The sequence below is a fragment of the Geospiza fortis genome, unplaced genomic scaffold (genome assembly GCF_000277835.1).
Source record: "Geospiza fortis unplaced genomic scaffold, GeoFor_1.0 scaffold23, whole genome shotgun sequence".
In the NCBI taxonomy this organism is placed as follows: Eukaryota; Metazoa; Chordata; class Aves; order Passeriformes; family Thraupidae; genus Geospiza; species Geospiza fortis.
In genome coordinates, this window is record NW_005054303.1 from 10,389,094 (window position 1) to 10,413,866 (window position 24,773).

The 24,773-nt window shown below is 44.7% G+C and overlaps 1 protein-coding gene across 1 annotated transcript in view; it reads left to right on the top strand.

Moving 5' to 3' along the window:
- Positions 1–24,450, top strand: part of KCNH5 (potassium voltage-gated channel subfamily H member 5) — a 140,051-nt gene extending 115,601 nt beyond the window's left edge. Inside the window, exon 11 of the mRNA XM_005417944.2 lies at positions 23,193–24,450. Coding sequence (XP_005418001.2) covers positions 23,193–24,140 — 948 coding nt within the window. The 3' untranslated portion in view covers positions 24,141–24,450. The remainder of the gene's footprint in view (positions 1–23,192) is intronic.
- The last annotated feature ends 323 nt before the right edge of the window (positions 24,451–24,773 follow it).

Consider the following 24,773-nt stretch of genomic DNA (forward strand, 5'->3'; position numbering starts at 1 on the left):
GCTTCCATACAGCAAAGATTTCAGCCACAGCTTTTAAGGCACACAGTCACATCCTGCTGCTTTCTGCTGAGGCCAGAATGAGCTGTGTTAAAGGAATGAGTCAGGGGAAGAGGACAATTGTTCCTGTCTGACCCCTGGTGCGTTTGCTCCTGGAAGGTGTGCTGAGAGCGAGCCAGGAGATGTGAGGAGAGATGAGTGCCTTTAAGGCAGTGAAATCCCATTTGGGGAGCTCAGGTTTTTTTCCCTGTGATGCTCTTAAAGCCAGGGACAACACTGTGAGCAGCTGATGTTATCTAATACCTCCAGCACACGGAATCTCTGGGGCTTTTTAGTGGGTGAGCCATCAGACTGTGTTAACACACACGTCCTATTTTCCTTTTTTCCTTCAGATTAGAATAATTTCTTTTTAAATTGCCTTCCTCTTCTTGCTTGAGGTTTTAATGCATCACATATGGTTTCTTGACTGAATCACTCATCAGTTCTGTGTCATGTGGTTTTTAGAAAAGCGTTATTTTAAGTTGAATTCTGCATTCACGTGTCCTAAAAGTGAAGGTTGTCCCAAGGTTCATTCACCATCCCTATTTTCATTTTCCAGACCCTCCCAATGGTTTGCTGCATTAGTGACAGTCCTGATGCAGAATGGCAGAGAGCATTGTTCAGGTATCAGCCCTTGCCCCTGAAGGTCACTTGTGTTCTGGTGACCCTGAGGGCTCCCACACGTTTTGAGCTCTGAATTGAGCTACTCACAATTGCAGGAGCTGAGTTCAGACTGTTAGCACTTCACCAGCTGGTGCTTACACACAGTCCCCACCAGTCCTGGGGAGTGACTTGCTTACATGGAAAGGGGTCAGAGCATTGTCCTTGTCCCAGGCCTTTTCTCTCCCTCTCTGGTTTTAAGTTGTCTGGGTTGTTTTTCTTTTCTATGAACATGTTATCCCAAAAATGAAGTCCTACAGGGATAGTTTATCTTTAGTGACTGTTTAGTGTGATTACCAAGCAAGTAAGTTGCACCCTCAAAAGTCAATTTGGTTTTGTTTTGTTCACATCTTAGGTGACTTTGCAGCTGCCATTATGCTTGGAAAGACTTTCACTTTGGAAAATTTTTGAAATATTTTTATTTCAAAATTTTTATTGTTTGAAGATTTTTATTGTTTAGCTTTATTACATTCACCGCTCTCTCCAGGTATGTTACTACTCAATTGCAATATTTCCTAAAGGACTGTTGCACTGATTTATATCTAACACCACCTCTGATGGTGTCTACAGTTGTATGTCAATTGGGCTAGGGTGGGAAGAGCCCACTCCAAGCCTTCAAATAAACTGACCTTCAAATAAACCTAACCAAATTGCTGATTGGTGCTCTTGGGCTAGAAATTTCTCGAGAAACTGCTCAGGAATCTGAGTAATCTGAGCAATCCAAACTCATGTGAGGAATTTATCAGTACAGGTAGTGCAGCAATTCCTTGTGTATTTGTAGCTGTGTGGTTGCAGACAGCCCAGCAAAGGCCATTCTCCTCCTTCTGCCACTGAGAGCCCCAAGGATCCTTCCAAGTGAGAATTACAGGTCTGAGGCCAGAGTTTTTTCTGCAGCTCTTCCTTCCCATCTCCTGCTCCCCTGAGCAATTCCTTGTGTCTTTGCCCCTCTTCAGGGACATGGGGATTTGAATTTAAGGCATTCAAAGCAAGGCAGTGAGTCCTTGGAGGACTGTGTGTGACTTTGCTAGGTAGAAGAGCAGCATAAAAATTGAAAGGGAGAACTGCAGCAGCTTCAAGTTCAGCCCCTGGCAGATGGGGTGGGACAGCTGGAGCAGAGTGAGTGCTGCAGGAGCTGCTGTGGGTTTGCTGTCTCACTTCTGTAGCTGTGACAGAGCTGGACTCATTTCCCTGAGCCTCACTCCTTTCCCTCTCCTTTCTGCCACTGCTTCATCTCCTTTACACTCATCTCTTCTTCAGGTCATCTCCTCTGGGTGCTCTTCAGGTCATTCTGACCGTGGGAAATGAGGTGCAGAGAATCCCCTCTGAATCCCCACCCTGGAGGAGCAGAGGGAGCACAGGGGTTTTCTCTGGCTTGGCTGTGCAGAACTTGGTGCTAAGTGTGAAACTCCTGAATGCACCAGGGCAGCAAAGCTGGTGAAAGGGCTGGAAGGAGTGTGGGGAGCAGCTGAACACTTTGGGCTTGTCTGGTGTGGAGAAAAGGAGGTTGAGGGTGGCCTCATTTCCCCCTGCAGCTGCCTGAGGAGGGGAAGGGCAGAGAGAGAACTGCTGATCTCTTCTCCCTGGGGTCCAGTGGCAGGATGTGTGGGGATGGTTCAGAGCTACTGCAGGAAAGGTTTACTGGAAATTAGGAAGCATTTGTTTACTGAGAGGGTGGTCAAACACTGGAATGGGCTTCCTAGAGAGAGGGTCGATACCCTCAGCCTGTCAGTGTTTAAAAGGCATTTGGACATTGCCCTTAAGATCATGCTGTAAGTGTTGATCAGCCCTGAAATGGTCAGGCAGCTGAATTACATGATGGTTGTAGACTCTCCTCTCCTCTCCTCTCCTCTCCTCTCCACTTTCAATACTCACCTCAAACCCAGGGCCCTGAATATCCTGTGGGATCTTTGGGAGGTTTGGGGTGCTATGGATTCACAGCACAGTCTGGATTAGCACATTTTGCCTTCAGACTGCAGGCAGATGCAGAGAGCAGCCAGTGCACTATCATCTCTAGTAGTGTTTCAGAGCCACATAAATCCCCCAGGGTACCAGCAGGCCAATATTCTATTCTGGATATAATATCTGAGTTAAATACCTTCCTCAGACATCCTGACCGTGCTGCTGTAGGAGCAGGAGACAAATCACCAGCTCTGTTAAAAGCAGGACTGAACCCAATTCTGATAATCCTTTGGCATTACAGAGGTAGAGTTATTATTTTTCCTGTATGTGGAACTTCCCTGTCTAAATCTAAATCAAAAGGTCGTTTTATGTTGTTTTTCTGCTGGTCTTTATTGAGAAATGCAAGGCAATTTAGCATGCTTCTCATTCAAGGATCTTGGAACAGCATTGTCTGGCTGCAGAAAAAAGAATCCTGTGTGCTGGTGTGATGCTTTCTGCACTCAGAGACTCTGCAGCTGATGCTGAAGGCACTCAGCTGATGGACCCCAGTGAAAGGTGTGAGCATCCCCTCCTCAGGCAGGCAGTGCAGTCTGGGTGATTTGTTTGTGTGTGGGAAGATCATTAAACAGGAATGTCAGGGATGGGCAGGTCCATAGGGAGACAAAAATGTGACTGGCTGTGTTAGAGTGAAGATCCAGATTGATGATTATTTGCTATTGTGCTTTCTGTGAATTAATACTATTTTCTTGTTTAGAAAGCTCTCTTAATTAAGATATTCTCCTTGGTTGACACAGAAAGCATTCTGCAGGCTGTCTGCTGATACCAGTTCAAGGCAGCATTGCTTGCACAGGACATGACTGCTAATAAAAAAATAAATCAAAGGTTTGCTATTTTTAATCTTCTAAATATTAAAAAATAAACATTTTGTGTTTACCTCCCCTCATCACTTAAAATTGATGCTTTTAATCTCTTCCCACTGCAAAGGAAGGGGAGGGAATGTGTATGGTGCAATGGGAAGGAACATTGCCATTTCATTTTTGATTTCCAGTTAAGGAAGTTTTTACCAGCAGGCAGGATTCACACAGAAAGTGAGGACAGAGGTGTGTTGTGTTACCTCACACCCCTCCAAACAATTTTTCCAGAGCAATGGATTTCTTCTTACAGGTGCTGCTCAGTCTAATTCCTGTGTAGATCTATGATTTTTTTTCAACCTGATAATTTCAAGAAAACAGGGAGATGTTAAAAAACTGAGATTATTAATTCTGTCATTGCTTCCTGGAGCTGAACACCACACATTTGAGCAACAGCAAAACATGACTTGAAGGTATAAAATGAGCTTCTACTCAGACTTCTCATTCCCTAAACCTTATTTCTGCCAGACTGGGAATGCAGGTAGAAATGCACCCAAAGCCATGGCTGGGGAAAGAGAACCTCTGCCTGTTCATGGGGATCATATCAGTGGATCCTCATGGGTTCACAAGGCACAGGCAGAGCTTGAGCATTCATCCAAGTGGGAATTGTCTGGCTCTGCCCAAAATGGGATCCATTTGGACCCATCTAGAAATGATCAATAATAATTTCACAGCAGTTTTGCAATGGAGACAGCTCTGATTTTATTTATTAGGTTTTTGCCTTGGCTTGAACAAAAAGGCCCCTCAGATAAATAAAGAAATAAATAAATAGCTTCTCAAATGCTAAATAAAACTCCCTGTGTAAGACCTTTCTTTTCAATGCAAGTTTAAATCCATTAATCTATTATTTTTCAGCTCACACTACACAGATGCAATAATACCCAAATGTGCTGGTTCAGCACACAAAAATCATTGCAGTCCTGCAAATCCCAGATTTACCTTGCTGTCAGTGCTTCCTACAGTGCATGTAGGAAAGTATTAAATTGTAAACAAAGTGCAAGAAGAACTTTGTGGGAGTTTGCATAAATCCCACTAGTTTTAGTTAAAAATAAAACCCAGCCTGTCACTTCCAACTTGATGATGGCTGATTGACTGTGCCTTTTTTAATTGTCTGCCAGTGGCTGTGATTAGCAAGCTGGCTCAGTTTAGGTCACATGAAAAGAAGCTCTGGAAGAACAAATTCAGGAGATGCTTAAATGTATTCCAGAGGTGGGCATAGCTGTCAGGAGGGATAGGGACATTCTGGGAAGCACCTGAAATAATCTGAGTCCCCTATTATTGCACTTCTGAGCAACTTACTGAAAGCAAAAAATATTCTGTGCTTTTAGGAAGGAATATATATTATTCATTTGTTTTTTTCCCCCAATATTTTTATTTCTCAGAGCTTACAGCCCTGGCTCTTAATTTGTTTCCCTTCCTGAAGATAGCAAAACCATAATATAGGTTTTAGCTGTAGGTTACTGTTAAAAAAAGGAGCACAGTGTGAGCAGTTATAAAAGACTCTGATTCTCTCAACTCCTTAATTAAACTGTCAGTGATCTTTTGATATTTTGAACTTTGGGACCTCCCCTCTGACTTCTGGGTGAATATCAGATTTTTATTAGTACTCCACAAAGCTGTCTCAGCTGCCAAAAAGGTTCTATAACTGTTTCCTGTATTAAATTTCCATCAGTCATGTACCTGCAGAGCAGGGGGGGCTTTACCTCTCCGTGCTCTCTGAGTACATATCCCTTTGGAAGCAGTCCATTGTCCTCTTTTTATTATGAGCAGCACTCCAGTTACCTCAGGAACAGGCTCTGGCTTCTTCTGAGAGCCTAAAACACTTCACACTCCCTTTAAAATGTGAAAATGGAGACCTAAGCAACCAGTCCATGACAGCAGCAAAGAACAGCCATTTCTAATCAGGATATTTCTAACTGATCAGATGAAATGAAGCCTTTTTATTATGATTAAATTTGCTTTTCCATTCATGCTCACTGCTTCCTTCAGTGCACAGACATCCACTTTTCCTTGTCCATATCCCTGACCTTAACAGAGCATCCTGTCATCTCCATAATTAATTTCTTGTCTAACCTCACTATTTTCACCAATTCTGCCTTCCTTGACTCCATGCCACTGTAGAGAATTTCCATCTCCATCGTTTGTCTGAGGTAAATCCATTTTAAAAGGGGCAGTTTTTGGTCAGAGCAGCTCAGCTATGAATGACCATCCTTCTCCCAGGCTGTACTGGCCATCCTGCCAAGCAAGGCCACACTAGAAATGTAAATGGATGAACTGAATCATGCATGTTTTTCATGTGTGGATAATTGTCCCTGGTCCCATTTCGTGAAGGACTCAGCCAACAACCTCAAGATGTTCTACAAAAGTACATGAATAATAATTTACAGGCTCAGTGCAGCCATGTCCCAAACAGATGCCTGGCTGAGCCTGATGAACCATCAGCTGTAACTTTAAGCATTTGTTAGAAATTCTGTAGTATGTGTCCCATGAAGAGCTTCCTGCCAGACCAGTTGGGCTCAAATTCAGTCCAACATGTCAGGCAGCTGCTAATGGGGATGGTCAGGAATCTGCCAGGACAGAGACTGGGCTTGCAAAACCCCAACAGCCTTCTTTGGCCTTGCTGGCCTTCTTGACGGCAAGATGCTCTGGCCTCATGGATCAGCCCTGCCCCATGTGGAACACAGAGTTACAGGATCACTGAATAGTTTGGGTCAGTTTGGCTTTAAAGATCATTTCCACAGCCCCTGCCATGGGCAGGGACACCTTCCACTATAGCAGGTTGTTCTGAGTCCCATCCAGTGAGGCCTTGAACACTTCCAGGGATGGAACATCCACAGCTTCTCTGGGCAACCATGTGCAAATCCTCCTCACAGGGAAGATTTCTTCCTTAAATTGAATCTAAACCTGCCCTCTGGCAGCATAAAGCAATTTCCCCTTGTCCTATTACTGCATGCCCTCATCAATATTCCTTCTCCAGCTCACTTGTAGCCCCTCTGGATGCTGGAAGGGGCTCTCAGGTCTGTCTGCCTGGAGCCTTACCCAGGCTGAACAAGCCCAGCTCTCTCTGCCTGTCATCACAGGTGAGGTGCTCCAGCCCTCTGAGCACCTTCATGGTCCAAACATCCAACAGAGTTGCACATTTGTCCCCCAGTGTAAGAGCCTGAATGAGAAATGTGGGACCCCAGGCGGCTCTTCAAAATGCAGTTTATTCCATCCAAGAGTTACAGCAGTCCAGGGTGGTGGGTGACAGAACTGTGCCTACAGCTGTCAGCTCCAGCTGCAGGCCTGGAGACCCTGAGTTTAGGTTACAAATGCATTATATACTTTTCTTTGCTGAGCATCTTAATACAGTAGAACCAATCTACACCTTAACTTTTACCTATAGCCTATCATAACTACTATAATTACCATATTCATGTTACTATTCTCCAATCACTAAAAGTTAGTACATTACAGTTTAAGCTAGAAGTTGTTTTTCAGTTTTCTTGCAGTGGAAAATTCTGAGACCTTTTTTCTGCTTGCAACATTTGCTGACTTGTTTGCCTGTGCTACCTTTCTGCTTGGCAAAAACATCTTCTTGTTTGAGGTGGGTTTATCCTTTGCTCTAAGTCATAAAATCCCCTCTAACTAACATAGCCTTTGCCTTGGTTATCCAGTAAGACTGGCTCAGCAATTCTTTCCTTCTATATCAAAACTTGCTTCCATCTCTATTCCTTCATCAGACTCCACATTTAAAAATCTTTCTGCTAAACACACATATCTGTGAGACTTTCTTATCAAACTTTCATCCTTCCCAACACCCCAGCATCTAAGGTGAGTGACAAACCCCACTGAGAAGAGTCAGCCTCCTGGACAAGACATTCCTGGGAGAAGGTGACTGAAGAACTTGTGTGAGAGGCTTGGGGTTAGCTGGATTTTTTGGACCTCAGGAGAAAAAACAAAAAACAAAAATTCAAAGAGAAAACCAGGGAGATGCTTTAGACAAAGTTTCTGAGCTCAGAAGGAGCTCTGGGAGGCAAACACAGCATCTGAGATGGAAAATAACAGAGGTAGAGATCTGTACTTTTGTGTAGTGTCTTCTTACATCCCTGCAGCAGTGTTTATCTTGCACCAGCTGGTGTTTCATTAATTGTGTGTGCACAGGGAGTGGTAGAAAGCAATACAAACTGTGTGTAAACAGGGTGAAGCATGGCCAAAAATAGGGAAATACAGACTAGTCAATATTATTGATTGCAAAGACCTGTTATTTGTGCAGGTACAGGGTTTTTTTCTAGCCCCAATCAGGAAGAGGAGATTGACTGCAGTTATACATGAAGTAATTTCTGATCAGTTTTAAAGCCAGGTTTTCCAGAGCATACAATACTGAGGATTACAAACTAATTTGTTTAGGTCTGGAGCAGTGAGATAAGTGAAGGCTGCAGAACCAGCAGGCTCAGCCCCTATGGAGCATCCTGTGTCAGTGCCTGAGTGCATGGATGGGAACAAAAACACTGCTGGTGAGCTTTGCAGAGATCCACAGCTGGCAAAGAGGCAATGGCTGCCATACAGATAGCAGGGAAGATCACCAAGAAGCACATGAGAAAAATGGCAGGAGCTTCCCTGAGAGTAAATAAAGTGTGGAGACCCAATAGAATGATCCCACAAGCAGGATATGGTCAGATTGTTAAAATCCTTCACAGCACAGCCTCAGCTCATTGCCATGAAAGCCCAGGGATTGATTTAATGCAGTCAGTGTGCAAGTGGGAAGGAAATGGCTCTTCACCACACCATCTGCTCATGCCATCCCCATAACCCCACCAGCTAACTCTCCTGTGCTGCCTCTTCCTCCTGTGGGTGCCCTTCAGAAATAAATGCAAGGCTCTGCAGAGTTACCACTTGCCAAGTGCCTCAAGTGACATCTCCTGAGCTGGGAAAACAGGCAGTGCTCCCTTTGGGGACAGGGAGAGCATTCATCCTGGGGTGTGTGTCACAGAGGCAGCCCCGTGGTGCTGTCCAGGAGTGCTCTGCCATGACTGTCATCAGCAGCTCCATCTCTGCACAAGTGGCTTTAGGGAGCAGCATTCTGAATTTTCACATGGCTGGTGCTGTGCTTCTGTGCTGTGGTAGAGAGCTCTCTAGCTGGTGGGTAGCTCTCCTCCTGGCTTTCCCAGCTGTGGGTGATTTCCCTTGACTCTGCACCAGAAAGGAAGAGCTCTTCTTTGGTGCACATTCAAGTATGAGGAAACATTAGCAAAATCTTTGAAATGGGGTCTTTGCTCTCTAAAAATTAGTTTAATTTCATCCTGCCTTAAATAGAAAGCCCCTGCTCTGCTGACAATTACAGATGTCTCTAAAAAGCTGTAATTCCTTCAGTCTCCTGAGCTAAAGCACCCTCAGTGGCAGAGCTATGCCAGACACTTAAGGCTAAAGGGAAAAGTTTTAGGTGAAAGTAGCACATCCTCTTCATGGTATATTTCTTCTTGACTGCATACTCCTTAATGTTTGCATGCTTGTGTCTTGGGCCTTTTTTTTTTCTCCCCAAGTGGTTCCTCCCCACTGAAGCAGTGACTGTCATCATATTAAAGGCAATTTCAGCATGTTCCAACAGCCAGCACTCCTTAATCACACAGTGCCAACTGAGAGCTCCCAACTGGGAAAAGCTTTGCTCTTGCTGGGTGAGATGTTTCACTTGAAGAATCCCTGGGATACTTTTTAAAGTTATTTCACCAAGCTTTCTGTAGTTAAATGAAGTAGATATTAAAAGTTTAAATAACCTTTTGGTCTTCTTTTCCTATCAAATTTGGATTTCCCAATGGTTCAACTGAGTTATTTCAGATCTATTGCGCAGTGGGCTGACCCTGTCTTTCAGAGGTGTTAATCCTTTCCAAGTCTTGATTTCAAATTAAAAGAATTGTCAGGTCACCCTGCCAGTGGATTTTGTGCTGGGTCTCTGAGTTGAGAAGCAGAGATGTTGCTGAATTGCCCCAGCTCATTCTCCCTGGCAGCATCCCTGTGGCTTCCTTGCAGGGCATCCCATGGGTAAGGTGGGCACTGGGATATGATCAGTGGTCATTTGAACTTAGGTTTCATCCAAAAGATCTGTTGAAAGGGAGTGAGCACTGGCAGAAATGTCCTGAGTTTGGTTTAGACAGCTTCAGTCCTCTCTGATTTGGCAATAGGCTGTAAAGAAATAACTGAGGTAATTTTGGCATGATTGGCTGGCTGAGAGCAAAACCATGGTGCAGTGTGAGCTTCAGGCTTGAAAACAGAGAGAGATGAGAGCAGATCTGAGTGCAGCCTGATCAGAGAGTCACAGAATCCCTGGATGGGTCAGGTTGGAAGGGACCTCTGTGGATCATGTGGTCCCACCTCCCTGCTCCAGCAGGGCCATCCCAGAGCACAGGGCACAGGATTGTGTCCAGATGGTTCTGGAATATTTCCAGTGAGGGAGACCCCACATCCTCTCTGGGCAACCTGTTCCTGTGCTCAGTCACTGCATAGGAAAGTTTTCCCTCATGTTCAGGTGGAACTCCTGTGCATCAGTTTCTGCTCATTTTCTCCTGCTTGGCCCCACTGAGAAGAGCCTGGCTTCATCCTCCTGGGTCCTGCCTTTCTGCAGGGGGACACTGCTGTGGGACAAAAGGGGTCCTGGTGCCCTTCCTTGTGGTGTGACAAAGGCAGGCCTTCACTTTTAGCCCCAAAAGGTCAGGTCCTTGACTGGAATCTAGAAGCAAATGGGAAAGAAGCCAATGACTGCCCATCCAGCAGTGTAAATCTGCTCTGGTCAGGAATGCTGGAATGTTTTTCAGTTAGCTTGGGTCTGGAGTCAGTGACTCTCTCCCCTAAACTGGTCTCTGTTAGTAGCCCTGGTTGAGGTCAGGGATATCTGACAGTGACTGAGCAGCATTTTTTACCTCCCTGTTTTGTAATACAAGCTGGAGTCTTGGCTCTTCTAGGTAGAGGCTGCCCCTTGTCCCTTGCATTTGGGTTTTTTAAATTATTTCTTCATTTCTGACTTAGCACTTACAAACAAAACTGATGGTGGGTGTTCTACCTTGCATGGCAATGGAAGTGCATTGTTCTAATTGAAGCTCCTGCTGTAAAAGCTTTTCAATAAATTAACAAAACCTTGAAAGTGATGAAGTCAACACAGTAGCTGGTGGCACATTCCATATAAAACCAAGGTTTCTGAAAGCCAGGTGGAATGTTCTCAATGTCAGAAGCAAGGCTGATAGCAACGGGTGTTATTTTTTATTGGGCTAGTGGATATAGCTGGAAAAAAATGAAAAATCTTTCAGTTGCAAAATGATTTTTCAGGTCTGAAGACTTCAGATGAAATTTCAGGCACTTTATAGTCTGGTACAGTAATATTTAAGTTAAAAAAGAAAGCCATAATGATTCCAATTAATTTAAATTTCCACTTAAAGCAGACAACAGAGAGTAGTATATTTGGGGAACAATTTGCAATTCTTTTGCTGATGTATTACTTTGTAAATGGAGAGACTCTCTTAGGCATTTAGTGAGACCATTTAGTCTTCAGGCAAAAAGCAATAAGAGGCAAAAATGCAGAGAAGAAAACACAAATTCTGCAAATCCTCTGTGCCCATGTTCTGAGTGGCTTTGTGCTGGGGATGTGCAGGAACACTGCACAAACAGGGCTGGCCAGATGCCAAACATGAGGATTTTGATATTTTTTCATTGGAATAAAAGCACAACCTTTGTTACTAAATAAACAGAAATAGTTCTGCCTCACTCCTCACCCCTCTTCCAACAAAAACCTAAGAAGCAGTAAATTGTCCTGGTCTGGATTTAATTTCAGCAATTAACTGCAATTAAAGGTGAGCCCTTTCAATTATTTCAAATCCAGAACTTTACATACTAGACAGGACAGTGGTGAAAAGAAAGATTCTTATTATACTAATACATTTTGGGTTTTTTTATTTCTAAAAATATATGTTTGTATGTTTAATCTTTTTGCAGTATGGATTTCCCTACTTTAGAGGCTTTAGGTTGGAAACCTTGCCTCCATCCCCCCAGCTTATCCACGGAGCAGCTCAGTGACCCTGGGCCAGCGATGCACGACCTCTCTGTGCCCTGGTGCTGGCCTCTGGCACCAATGGCAGCTACGTAAATCCAACTTCCTCCAGTGCAGGGAGAGGGGAGGGCTGGATTAGTGCTGCACATTATTATTGGTGATTGATTTTCTGCTCCAAGTTAAATCAGGCTGAAGAGCAACTTGCAAAGTCTTTTGGCACTTTTCCCCTGTTTCTGCAGTGTGCCCCAAGCTCAAACCACCCTGCTGTCATCTGCAGGCTTTGAACTGTGTTTCCCTCTCCCTGCCCAGGAGCGTGGCGCCCTTAGGAGATCCTGGGAGAACTGAAGGCTGTTTTCTTCTTTTAATCATCTCTGGTACAATGCAGAGACAGCGACTAATCTGCAGCACAGATGAGTGTGGATCAATTGGCAGTGCTGCTGACTGACATTTCATTAGGCCAGTGCCAATAGCAGATATTGATCCAGCAGCCAGTCAATATAAGTTTGCAAGGACCCAGCCTGCCTGATGGAGTTGGGAGCTGTCCTGTGGAAGAGGAAACTGTCTGGCAGTGAGCACAGCATCCCTCAGCTGGGCTGGGAGGCAGTGGGAAGCTCCCTCTGGCTCCTAAACCCTGGAGTACCTGATGGTGATGTGCTGGCAGGGTTGGTGGTGACAGCGTGGTTGTGGCGCGCCACGTGGTGCCACATGTCACCATCTCCTTACATCTGTGTGGTTCTCTGAAAGCCATGAGATGGTCTGGTTGGGGTGGGTGGAGGCTGTCTTTGCTGGGATTCACTTCCACATGCAGTGAAAAATCTTGGGTCTAATAGGCTTGGGTTTTTAGCCATCTGCAGGGCTCCTCTTTCCCCCTCTGTAAGTACCTCAGCTTCCCTTCTTGCAGGAGAAAGAAACATCTGCAAAATGGAAAAAAAACCCAAGAAATCCTGTCAAGAGAAATCTGCTTTTCCCTCTGTTTTAATGCCAGACAAAGAAATAGGAGAAATATCTCCCTTGCCCTTTGCTCTCTAATAATTGCATCCACAAGGAAGAACAGAGAAAGGGGAAGGAGAGATGAATATGGGATACTCTGCATCAAGAGCACATCTGCAAGTAGTTTACTCACCCACAAAAGGACCAGTCCAGATTAGACTTGTTTACATGGGAGGGTTGTTAGGGAGTGAAGGAAGGTGTGAATTTAAATCCCAAAGTGGATAAACCTAACCAGTGAGAGGGAACAGGGGTGCCCATAAGACACTGCTCAGTAATAGTTACACTGCAGCAGTCATACTCAAATTGTCCTCTGCTCAATTTCCCCATGTTTAACCAACTCGATGTGATATACAAAAAACAGAATAGACTCTGATTCAATGCATTATTTCAACTCTCTAATCCAGTTTTGTCTTTTTATTGAGTTCAGTGTAGGATTTAGGGTCCTGAAAAGGAGTTAGGAGGCTGAAGCTGGGCTTCTTTGCTCCCAGTTGTGACAGGAGCCCAAGAGGAGCTGTGACCATGGTCACAATCCTTCTGAGGCCACACAGATCAATACTTCACTCTGCAACAGACTGATCTTACAAGGCCAAGCAGCAGCAGACCCTGGTTGAAAGCCACCATAAACTCATAAACAAAGTAGCCTTTCTGGTTTATTGATTGAAATGATTTTGTATGTGGAAGGAGCATTTTGCTCACTTGGATAGTATTGCAGAAATCATTCTGAATCTGTCTGCTCTGCAACATGCTAAAGCATCTGCTGTTTGGTTACAGCAAAGAAAACAGAAAATAGTGAGTGAGAAAGCAGCAAAGATAAGCAATCAATTCTAATTCCAGAGTCTCATTTAAAATCAGTGGCAAAGCTCCCCACTTCCAAAGGAGCACAGTGCCCTTCTTCAGCATCCCTTTCCAAGCAGACAGAGCCCAGCAGACATCAGAGACAACAGCTGAACCTGCAGCCACAAGAAATCCATGAGTTGTTTTCTGCTGGGATATGAAAAGGTGGAGGCATCTCTGGGCAGGAGGTGCTCAGGCCTGAGTGACTGAAAGAACAGAAGAGGAAACTGAGCTGCTCTCAGATAATGCTCTTGTAGTTGGTGGAAAATTGTATAATTTTGCCAAGGGAGGAGAAGGTTTTGGCATTTCTTTTGGAAATCTGACTCCATAGCTCAGCCCACTTTTGGCTGAACATGTAATCACACATTTAAAGAATCCATCAGGCCAGCTGAGTGATCTGACTGATCCTTCCTTGCAGAGCAGGTGTCAGTAGGTGTCAGTACCTTTAATCTATCTGAGATTGTTGTCTCAGGGGTTGAGGACAGGACTTCATGTAGCACTGTACATCCATTGTGCACTGCCCTAAACATCTCAGGGCACCACTGCCCTGGGCCCTTGATGTCCAGCTGAAACCCTGAGGACGCCTATATGCATTCTTTTGTGCCTGTGTTTTGTTTTGTTTTTTTTTTATGAACTGCCTCAATTTTGGCAACAGGCCAGCACAGTGACCTCTCTCTGCTGTCAGCCATGGGTTTTAGCCTCTCAGTTGTAAATAGTTACCAGTGACAGAGGGATTTCCAGTTAATTGGGGAAATGAGGGCAGTGTTATTATCCTTTCTTACACTGGGGGAGATGGAGACATGAAGAGTGATTTGTCGAGGACTTCCCACTTGGCTGAAGGTCAGGCCAGCAGGATAATCCATCCCTGTGAATCCCAGCCTGATGCTCTGAGTGTTTGGCCACGGTGCTCCAGGGATGTGACAAATGAGACTTGGATCTCTGCCCGCTTCTCTCCTCTTTCTTCTTCCATCCAGACATATTTTAAATGAAACCAGGATGACTTCAGATCCATACTAAGTATGAAGAGGATGGGTCAAGCTCTCAACCACTTTCTTCTTAATATTCATGTTTTTTCATAAATGCAGATCAGCCTAATTGGCTGCCGGCGTGCACAGATGTCTCTCTGCAAGAGTACTCAGGTGCTGTGAGAATTCATTGTGAACATGAAATGGAACCAGATTAAAATTTGACCTACAGTAATCAATTTCTAAACAGCAGGACAAGCAGTAAAGAGATGATGGAATTTCTGGACTTTGGAAATCTGTAATTGGCTGTTGTTGTGCTTTTCTAAAGGTGTCTCCCTCATTACATGTCCTGATTTTTCTTTAGATGAGCAGCTTGGGAGACAAAGATCTTTATTAAGTCATCATAAAAGAATGAACCTCTTCCTTGCACATAAAAAGCCACTAAATATCCCTTAAAAGGGCTTTTTCAGCATCATGGAAATAATTCTCATTTCCTTGAAGCAACATCACTTTGTTACTTGGATTGGAAATCTTCACATCTTTTGCAGGTCAATTCAATAGTTGCTGAGGAAGAATGTGTGTGAATACAGTTTCTCCAAAGCAAAATTAAAATGTGCTTGGTAGGAAGCTTTTGCTGTAGCATGTTACTGTGTCTGTGAAGTGAGGATCAATGGAAATTTGCAGAAAGGCTATTATTTACTGTTTCTTTCAAGCAGCTGGAAGACTAACCTGCAGAAATCTTCTTTTCCTCCAAAATCCAGCATGAAAGACTGTTTAGTGAGACATCCCTATCCTGGAGATTAACTAATTGCTCAGCAGTCAGTCATTTTCACTGCACAGCCAAGGACAGTGATTCCTTTCTCACACGCAGATGGAGCAGTGGTTTAACACAAAACAGTTCCTGGGACAGGAGGATTAAGGGGAATTTACTGGAGAGCAATTAGAAGAGTTGTTAGAGCAGTTTGTTTTTGAGGCTGAATTTCACATCAAAGTGAAGCTAGCTGAGGAGTGTACAGAGCAGAAGAACAATAAAGCCATCATTTCAAACCATCTACTCTGCATCCTTGGAGTGCAGATTAATAAAGTGAGCAAAGAGTTTATGGAGATTTGCAGGAGTGAATTAGGAGAAGCAGCCTAAAGGCTTGTGTGGGGTCATTTCCTATTAATCCATTTCTGTCTAGTCTTTCATAGCTTGACTTTTTAAATTCACTTTTTAATTAATGTAAACAAAAAAGGAAGGTTTTTTTAATATAATTTTTTGTTTTTTTAAAAAGATAATATCTGTAAAATAAGATTTAAAAGCATTTTAGTATCAGGTATTAGTAATGTCTTGGGAACTTTCTGAAAAAGAGAATCTGAAAAATAAGATTTAAAAGCATTTTAACATCAAGTATTAATAGTGAGTCTAGTTCTCTGGGACCTGCCTAGATTTTAAAAACACGTTCATTTTGGAGCAAGCCTTTTCACCATGGGTTATACATTAGGAATTAGGTTGTACTGGCCTAGTTTTCAGAATATCAGAAAAGAGGATCCCAAATATGTCCTGTTTTGATAGTTAAAGGCTCCTAGAGGGGACCAGTCCTCAAGGACTGAGGGATGCAGCATCCCAGAGCCCCCTGAGCCCATCAGAGCAATGGCCTGGGAAGGGTTTGCAGGGTTTGGCAGTGCCAGTGCTGGGAATGATCCAAGGGGAGTGATCCAAGGGGAGTGATCCAAGCAGGATCTGTCCTACAACACCTGGGGTGGGATGAGCTTTGCAGTGCAAAAGGGTGGGTTTCACATCTCAGGTGGTTTCCAATGTCCCAGGGGCTGTGGGAAGGGCATCTCCATTCCCCTGCTGGAAGGTTTTCTTTGGAAGTGTAGCGAGAATAAGGAGGAAGGGGTGGGTTTCCTTTCCCTGCTGGTGGTTCATCCAGGAGATTGGAGACCACCTGAGATGTGTCTGTTCGGCACACCCACCCTTTTGCACTGCAAAGCTCATCCCACTCCAGGTGTTGTAGGACAGATCCTGCTGGGATCACTCCCACCCCTGGCACTGCAAACCCTTCCCAGGCCATTGCTCGCATGATGGGATGCTCCTTCTGATTTTCCTCAAGCTCTCACTGAGACCCACCAGGCTGGCAGGGTCTCTCAGGCAGTCATGGCTTGTCCTCCCTCTGCAGCTTTTGAAAGAATAAAGTTTGTCTGTAAGGACTGGCTGGGCCCTGAGGCTGTGGGGAATTCATCCCAGCCAGGAGCTGGCAATTCCCAACATGCTGGGGTGGAAATAAAACCAGCATCAGATGAAAGGTGCAAAACACACACACACATACATAGAGAATAGAAACAGGAGGCTTTTTTACACACTCTGCACCAAACCCTGACATTTGCACTGCCAGAGGTGGGGATTTGAATCCTCCATCCCCCCCATCCATGGAGGGTGTCTGCTCAGAGGTGACAGGCACGGAGCTCGCTGTGCAGACACCAGAGACAAGCAGGCAGCTCAGGGTACAGCTTGTCTGACCTGCTTTAACATCCAGCTGCAGGTGAAAGAAATGACTCACACCTTCCAAGTGCCTTTGTCTTCCTCCCTCTGCTGCGCAGGGCTCCTGGAGGGTGAGTTCAGATGCAGACAGAGGCTTCGTAGGTGAGCCCTGTTCTGAGTGTCTGTGCTCTGGAAATTGGGTGTATTTTATGGGGCAGGAAATGTATTTCTGTATTTATGTATTAAGTATTTTCAGGAGCAGGAAATAGCACACATGTCTGTGCTGGAGTATTCTGTGTCTAAATCCTGGATCTGACATAAATCTGCCTTCCACATTAGCATGACAAAAATGTAAATTACTTTTGTACAGTGCACTCCAAGATGTGAAAATTAATAGTATTTTTTTGCAGACATCTTTATGGAAATTTATGTTGTACAGCCTTGTAGCATTATTTCCAAAGGAAATGAGATCTGTGTTATTGCAGTATTGGATATTGGTTATACCACTTAAAACTTTTAAATTCCATTTGCCAGCTTCGACTCAGCTTGTGTAATTTCAGGCTAAGGAGGCAAGGGAAGGCAGCTCTCCTATTTCCAAAATAAAAAAAAAAAGCTTATATAAAAGGGAGCCAAGACCAACACACCTTGTGAGGACACTCTAATTCCCTTTTTGGTTGGGAATTAGACATTCCTGGAGGAGGTGGACCAGTCCAAATCCTTCTGGTGGGATCTGAAAGCTGGTGAAGGAGCTGCTGGGTAGGTCTCAGCCAACTGCAATCCAGCTGCCAGCTCTGCAGTGTGGTTCAAGGAAGGGTGCATTTCCTTGAAATCCTGCCTCCATCACTTGGGGAGCTCCAACTCACTTTGTCTGCTCATCCCACTTGCTCCATCTGCAGTATTTTCAAGTACAGCTCTGGACCTGTGCTGCCAGGTGGGTGCAGGTTAAAAAGAGCCCTCTGTTTCTTCAAATTTATTAACCTGAGGAATGAATCAAGATCATCAACCATTAACTTGATGATCTTGATTCCAACCTTCATGATTCTGTAATTCTCTGATTCTTATTCACTGATCTCAGATGCCTTCTAAGAAGTTGCTGTAATAAATAGGAACAAAAATACAGGCATCTGGACAAATACATTGGGTTGTGAACAATCAGATGCAAGGGAGATGGGGCTCTTACAAGGCATTGAATCAGACAATATAATTATCCCTGAAACAAACTTTTGAGAGATGATCAGCACTGACATCAGCCTGGTCTGTGCTTTAATGAGAGTGACCTGTGGTTACTGAGTGGATGTAGCTCTGGGGACTGAAGTGTGATGTTTCTGCTGCAGAAATGTCCAGTGAGCTAAGTCAAACCAATTCTCCCAGGACAAGGTCTTCACACTGGAAAAATCTTTGCTTTTTGGTGGCTCTGTGTGGCTCTCCCTCCCTCCTTCCCTCTCTCCCTCCCAGTCAGTGCACACACACTGCATCCATCACCATGACAACTGTGCTCCCTTTGGATCCGTGGCTGTCCCTTTCTGTGCATTTCTGTGGAGAGGAGCAGGCACACCTTGAACACCACTAACAACAGCATGGGATGTTCAGGCACAGGACAGGATGATCTCTGGTCAAACAGCTGCCACTTTTTATGAACTCACTGTAATTCTTCCAGACTTTTACCAGCTCTGTAATCCCTTCACATACCTGCCTTGGAGTCACTTATTAAGGGATCTTTGTGCAGATCTCCTGGATGGAGCAAGGTCATGGAGGGATGATTTCCACAGTACTGCTACAGAAAAAGACAGCAGACAAGGGATGCATTTCAAAGCACCTGAAAAGGCCACAGCTTTACTCTTTAATTCAGTGTGTGTGTCTCAGCTTTGACTCCTCATTGCTGGTGCCCTCATCTGCACTTGGCTTTGGGGCTGGTTATACAAGCTGGCACCTCACAGGAGCTGCTCCAGCAGTGACATATCCATTGCCAGGACCTGGGGTAAGGTCCCCCTTTGGAAGGGACAGAGTTTACACTCACATCAGTTACCTCTTGGTGTGGAAGGGAGGGAAAGGAGCCTGAGGTTGAGATCAGATGGAGAATCTCAAAATGCTGGTTTCTCCTCCATACCTGCCTCATAGGTAACTTGAGTATTTCAGTCCCCATGGCTGAATGTCAGTTAACTTCTGCTTCATCTTTGCCAGCTCAGTAATTAATCTCATCTCTGTTGCCCCTTCTACCCAAAATAAATACACTAAGAGAAACCCAGGAACCTGGACCCCTGGGACAAAATTCGTACCACATGGAACTGTCTTTCACAATCTGATCCATAAAGGAAGTTGAGTCCTGCACTTGATGTCTGTTGCATTAATGAATTTAGAACTTGGTGTGAGACAGGAGTGTGGCTCTTTACTCCTTGAAATAAACTCTATACACTCTTAATTCAGCTTCTTCTTTAAAGACTGTGACTATTCCTGGAACACACATTTGGGCAGGCCTATGTGTAACATCTCTGAGAAGGGTCAGGGACAAATTAAATAGCTCATCCAATTTAAGATTTCAAAATAATGCTCTCCCAATCTGCAGAGAAATGTCAGACTGCATGAAATGTTTTTCAATTCTTATTTTTGAAGAAAAAAAGCTGGTTAAATTTATTAGACATTAATAGAATTAAGTTTCCATGTAAACATTTGTAAATATAAACACATTTTAACTATTCTGGTTTAGTTTAAACCTCTGTGGAAGCAGATTAAATCCAGCCACATGAAAAATCTCCTAATATGGAAAAAATTGGTAATGAAAAATAACTATTGCTCTGTTAGTGCTAGAATTCACATCTTGGGTTTCTTTCTTCAGTTCTTTGTGTAGGAACTTTCTTTTCTTTTACTTGTACATATTCTACTGCTCTCAAGTACTCCTGACCAAAACTGGATCCTTGCTGTGCTAGGGGTGCATCTTCCTTGGTTGAGGGGAAGGAAGAGGGGGAAGTTCTCCATGGGGTGAAATGATTTCCTTGGCAGAGTAGTTCAGTGGGAGAGTGAGGACCAAGACCTCAGTCTCCATCCAAAGTGCCATTATCCCACAGGGTCAGCTGGGATGTGAGGGTCTGCTTGGTTATGCATTTCAGAGTGAAAAAGAAAATAACAGTTATGAACACCTACAGGTTACATGAGAAAGCCAAGGGGGGAGTAGGCCCAGGGCTGTGCTCCAGCCCACGTTTGCTCCATTGGAAATAGGGCTCCTCTGAGATAGATCAGTCCTGAATCCTTGACTCTCAGCTAACCCCTGGATTTCTGAGTCCCTAGGCATTTTCTGCACTAATCAGCATGTGGCAGGTCTGCTTCTTCAGAGGAGCTGCCCAGAACCATTCCAGGCTGGAGCATTTTCTGTCCCAAAAGAAGAAAAGGGAAATAATTCATTGAAGAGCTCTGTCAGCCTGTGTCCTGCAGGAAGCTGAGAGAACATGTTCTGAGCAGGTGACAGCAGGGCTTTAGGTGTGTGTCTTCACTGCATGGCCATACAGTAGGGGTAAAGCTCATGGCTGTGAGTGGTCAGTGGGTCCTTGGCCTCACACAGCAGACTAGATTCACATAGTGTAGCTGATGGCATTTGCCACCTTGGCCACCATCCCTTTCTGCTGTTCCCAAAGTGTTTGCTCTGCTCTGAGTCACAGCAGCACTCAGGCTTGGACCCCTCTGCCACTGGGATCAACCCATCCAAATGACACCTGGGCAAGTGGTTCTGGGGCAAAAAGCTTCACAGTAATTTCCTGACTTTTATAAGGACACACTTCAGGAGTGTGAGGTACAGGTGGTGTCAGATTAGAGAGGTTTTGGCTTTTCTTCTGCCAAACCCAGCAGCAGCAGTCACTGGTAATTATACTCTGTGCAGGGAGATAACCTCTGTCTGCAGAAGGTTTGAACTTAGTCTAGAAGAAGGATAAAAGAACCAAGATTGGACTGGGGGAGAGAGGGAGGTGAGGGTAATTTTCAGAGAAGTGCAAGCTTTGGGAGAGGAATCAAAAACTGCTGCTGTGGTCTTTGTTGCTGTCATTCTGGTTATTGTAAACATGCAGTAGGACAGAAGTTGTCAGAGTTGCCTCCTGCCTTTCCCAAGGGCACATCCAGTCCTGCACTGGCCAGGGAAGCACTGTGGGCCTGTGACAGGCTGCTGGAGCTTCCTCCCTTCCAGCATCCTTCCCTTCCAGCATGCCCCACTGCCTCTGGACAGCAGCTGCCAGGCACAGGCTGCCTGCAGGAGGGCAGGGGGCTCAAGCTGTGAGACAGATTCATGGCCAGAAAGCAGGGGAATCATGGAAACACAGAATGGTTTGGGTTGGAAGGGACTTTAAAGATCATCCATTTCCAGCCCCCTGCCATAGGCGGGGACACCTTCCTCTATCCCAGGTTGCTCCAAGCCCCATCCAACCTGGCCTTGAACACTCCCAGGTGTGGGGCAGCCACAGCTGCTCTGGCCACCCTGTGCCAGGGCCTCACCACTCTCAGAGTAAATAATTTCTTGCTAGCATCCAGTCTAAACCTACTCTCATTTTAAAGCCATTCTCCTTTTGTCCTGTCCCTACACAACCTTGTAAAGCATTGGGTAGAGAGGATGTTTCCCCCACTGCAGATGTTTTCAGGGACTCAGCACAAGGCAGAGCAGCACAGCCAAACGGGGACACCATGAGAGGAACCAGCCATGTCCCCTGAGACACTCCTTGGGGACACATCCCTTGCAGCTGGTTGCTTTCACTGCTGCATCTTCTGCCAGAGGTGCTGCGCTGCCCTCTGGGGCAGGAGAGGCACAAACAAAACATCACACAAAACCCACCTTCCAAATGTGCCTTTAGAGAGCGTGGCTTCAATTAAATGGGATCACTCAGTTTTGAATCAAGGGCAGTTTCCTTTGCCATTATTTGCTCTTGAGAGTGGCCTGGGGGAGAGAGAGAGAGAGAGAGAGAGAGAGAGAGAGAAAAGCTCCATGAGGGCAGCTGCTAATGAAGGGGAATCTCCAAATGAGGGAATGTGTCACTGCATCTAGGTCAGAGTAGTCACATTAAAGTAACTTCCATGGTTGTCCCTTGGTTTTGTTTGTATTTTTTTTTAACTGGGCTTCTAATAAGCAAGTTAACCAAATTATTATAAGCAGCTGTGTCTATCAGCAGCAGGCAAGGAGATACCAACTGCATTTGAAAGCTCTCTAATGAAGCTTTGAAGTCCAGCTCATCCTAGATTCATGCAGTGAAGGATCTGTTGCCATCGTGGCACTTCTCTGCTGACTTCTGAAGATGTGAGACTTGAAAGTAAATAGATTCTCAAATATGGATACTCAAGTTGATATTTCAAAAGCCTACGGCTGACTGACACAGGGTTTTGTTTGTGTATTTCAAGGGCTTTGTTTTCCTTTTCTTACCACACTATCCCTTCACAGTCCATATTTGTATTTAATCACAGGCTGCTTTTCACAGTGTTGTCAAACAGAGAACCAGTTTCCCAGATTCCCAGTCCCACATTCAAGAAAACTGGATGAACCTAAAAATAAAAATAAAAAATCATATGAGTAACATGCAGAAAATCAACAAAAAGATTTTGCTCTGTGAATCGTCTCTCAGCTTCCTCAGAAAGGCTCAAATTCCTTTTTCTGTAGCAGCCTGAGACATGCTGCTGGGTGAAATAACTCAGCTTTAGATGGCATGGCACGATGAGAGGGTGGATATTGCTGGGATTTAGAGCCACACACAGCCCTGTTATGCTGCTTCTCCGTGGTGCTTCCAGTTCACCTACACATATTAGACATACTAATTCTGCCGTAAACACTTGTAAAGTGTGTGAAGCCACACATGTGGCCCATGGGGAACCTCCAACACTCCTAAAAAACCCTAAACCTAACAGCAAAATCAAAAAGTATTGAGCAAGCTGGGATTTTGCAGCCTCTGGAAGGGTGTGTACATTGAATTTGTCTTGCAGCTGTGTAGTCCCTGCTGAATTACTGTTTCCTTTTGATCTGTACTAAAGATAGTGACAGAGCAGGTATGAGTGTGAGTAATGGGTAGGTTGGCATCACAGTATTTGGGTTCTTTGTCAAGGGCTTTCTTCTCTTTGTTCCGTTTCTTTCCTTCTGTTGGTGTTGGGATATTTTTAGTTTTTCAAGTAGTAGTATTTTCTGCATCAAGAAAAAGGTGAAACCCACCTTTAATGTATCCTGTTAAGAAAGTGTGTGTGTGTGTGTAAGTACCCTATCTATAGTGGTTAACCTTGAGGTTGCTGTCTCTTGATCGGCTCCATTTGAAATAGCTACAAATAGTTAAGATGGAAAGGAAGATCAGAATTAAGAATAAGGAGAGAGAAATGGCTGTTCTCAAGACTTTTAACCCATCTCAAATTAATATTTTCATGCAATGTCCTTTGAGTCCTGACTCTGTCGTGGATTTATCCCCCCACAGATCATCTTCAGGAAGATCAGCGATGTCAAGAAGGAGGAAGAGGAGCGCCTGCGCCAGAAGAACGAGGTGACCCTGAGCATCCCCGTGGACCACCCCGTGCGGAAACTCTTCCAGAAATTCAAGCAGCAGAAGGAGATGCGCAACCAGGGCTCCACCCACGCCGACCCCGAGAGGAACCAGCTGCAGGTGGAAAGCAGGAGCGTGCAGAACGGGGCCTCCATCACGGGCACCAGCGTGGTCACCGTGTCCCAGATCACGCCCATCCAGACCACCCTGGCCTACATGAAAAGCAGCGAGGCCGTGAAGCAGAACAACCGCGACGTGATGGAGCTGAAGCCGAACGGGAATGGAGAGCAGAAATGCCTCAAGGTGAACAGCCCCATGAGGATGAAGAACGGGAACGGGAAGGGCTGGCTCCGGCTGAAGAACACCATGGGCGCCCACGAGGAGAAGAAGGAGGACTGGAACAACGTCACAAAGGCCGAGTCCATGGGGTTGCTGTCTGATGACCCCAAGTCCAATGACTCGGAGAACGGTGTAAATAAAAACCCACTGAGGAAAACAGACTCTTGTGACAGTGGAATCACAAAAAGTGACCTTCGCTTGGATAAAGCTGGTGAGACTCGCAGCCCCCTGGAGCACAGCCCCATCCAGGCGGATGCTAGGTGTCCTTTCTACCCCATTCCTGAGCAGGCCTTACAAACCACGCTGCAGGAAGTCAAGCACGAACTCAAAGAAGATATCCAGCTGCTAAGCAGTAGGATGGCTGCCCTTGAGAAGCAGGTGGCAGAAATTTTACAAATATTGTCTGAAAAGAACGCATCCCAGCTCTCTTCCCCCAAGTCTCATTTATCACCCCAATCTCCTCCCCAGATACCCTGTCAGGATATTTTTAGTGTTTCGAGGCCTGCATCACCTGAATCTGAAAAAGATGAAATCCACTTTTAGCATATACCTATGTGTATATATGTATACAGTATATATGCAGAGGTGTATATATACCTTTATACATATATATATATAAATGTGTGTGTATATGGTAAATATATATACATATATATTTTCACTTGCATCCAATATGACTTGAACACACCGAGGATTTTGATATGTAAATATTGCATGTCCAGCTGGATTCTGGCCTGCCAAAGAAAGCAATTATTAACATAGATATTGCTTGTATAATATGCAGTTGACTGCATGCACACTTTACATTTATTTATAATCTCTATTATGTAATAAAAGAATGACTTTTGTTTAACAAAGGCAATGTACTATTTAAAGAATCAGGGTCTAACCTGCCAATATTGCCATGACAGTTTTGATCTCAGGCTGGGTGAATTGAGCTTTTATTTCCTGACTGTCTTTTCTGCCGAGTTAAACAGTAGATTAATATGACGTGAAGGACACGTTCAGACTCCTGTTAGTATTGTTTGTTTCCTGGTATCATTCCATGACAATATACTGTATATTTGGTGATGAATTCCCCTACTCCTCCTAAAGGGAGGGCTCAGCTCAGTGGGCAGGGAAGGGCACCGTGCCTGGTGCTAGGGTGGATCACTGGAATTTATTTGTGTGGGTTTT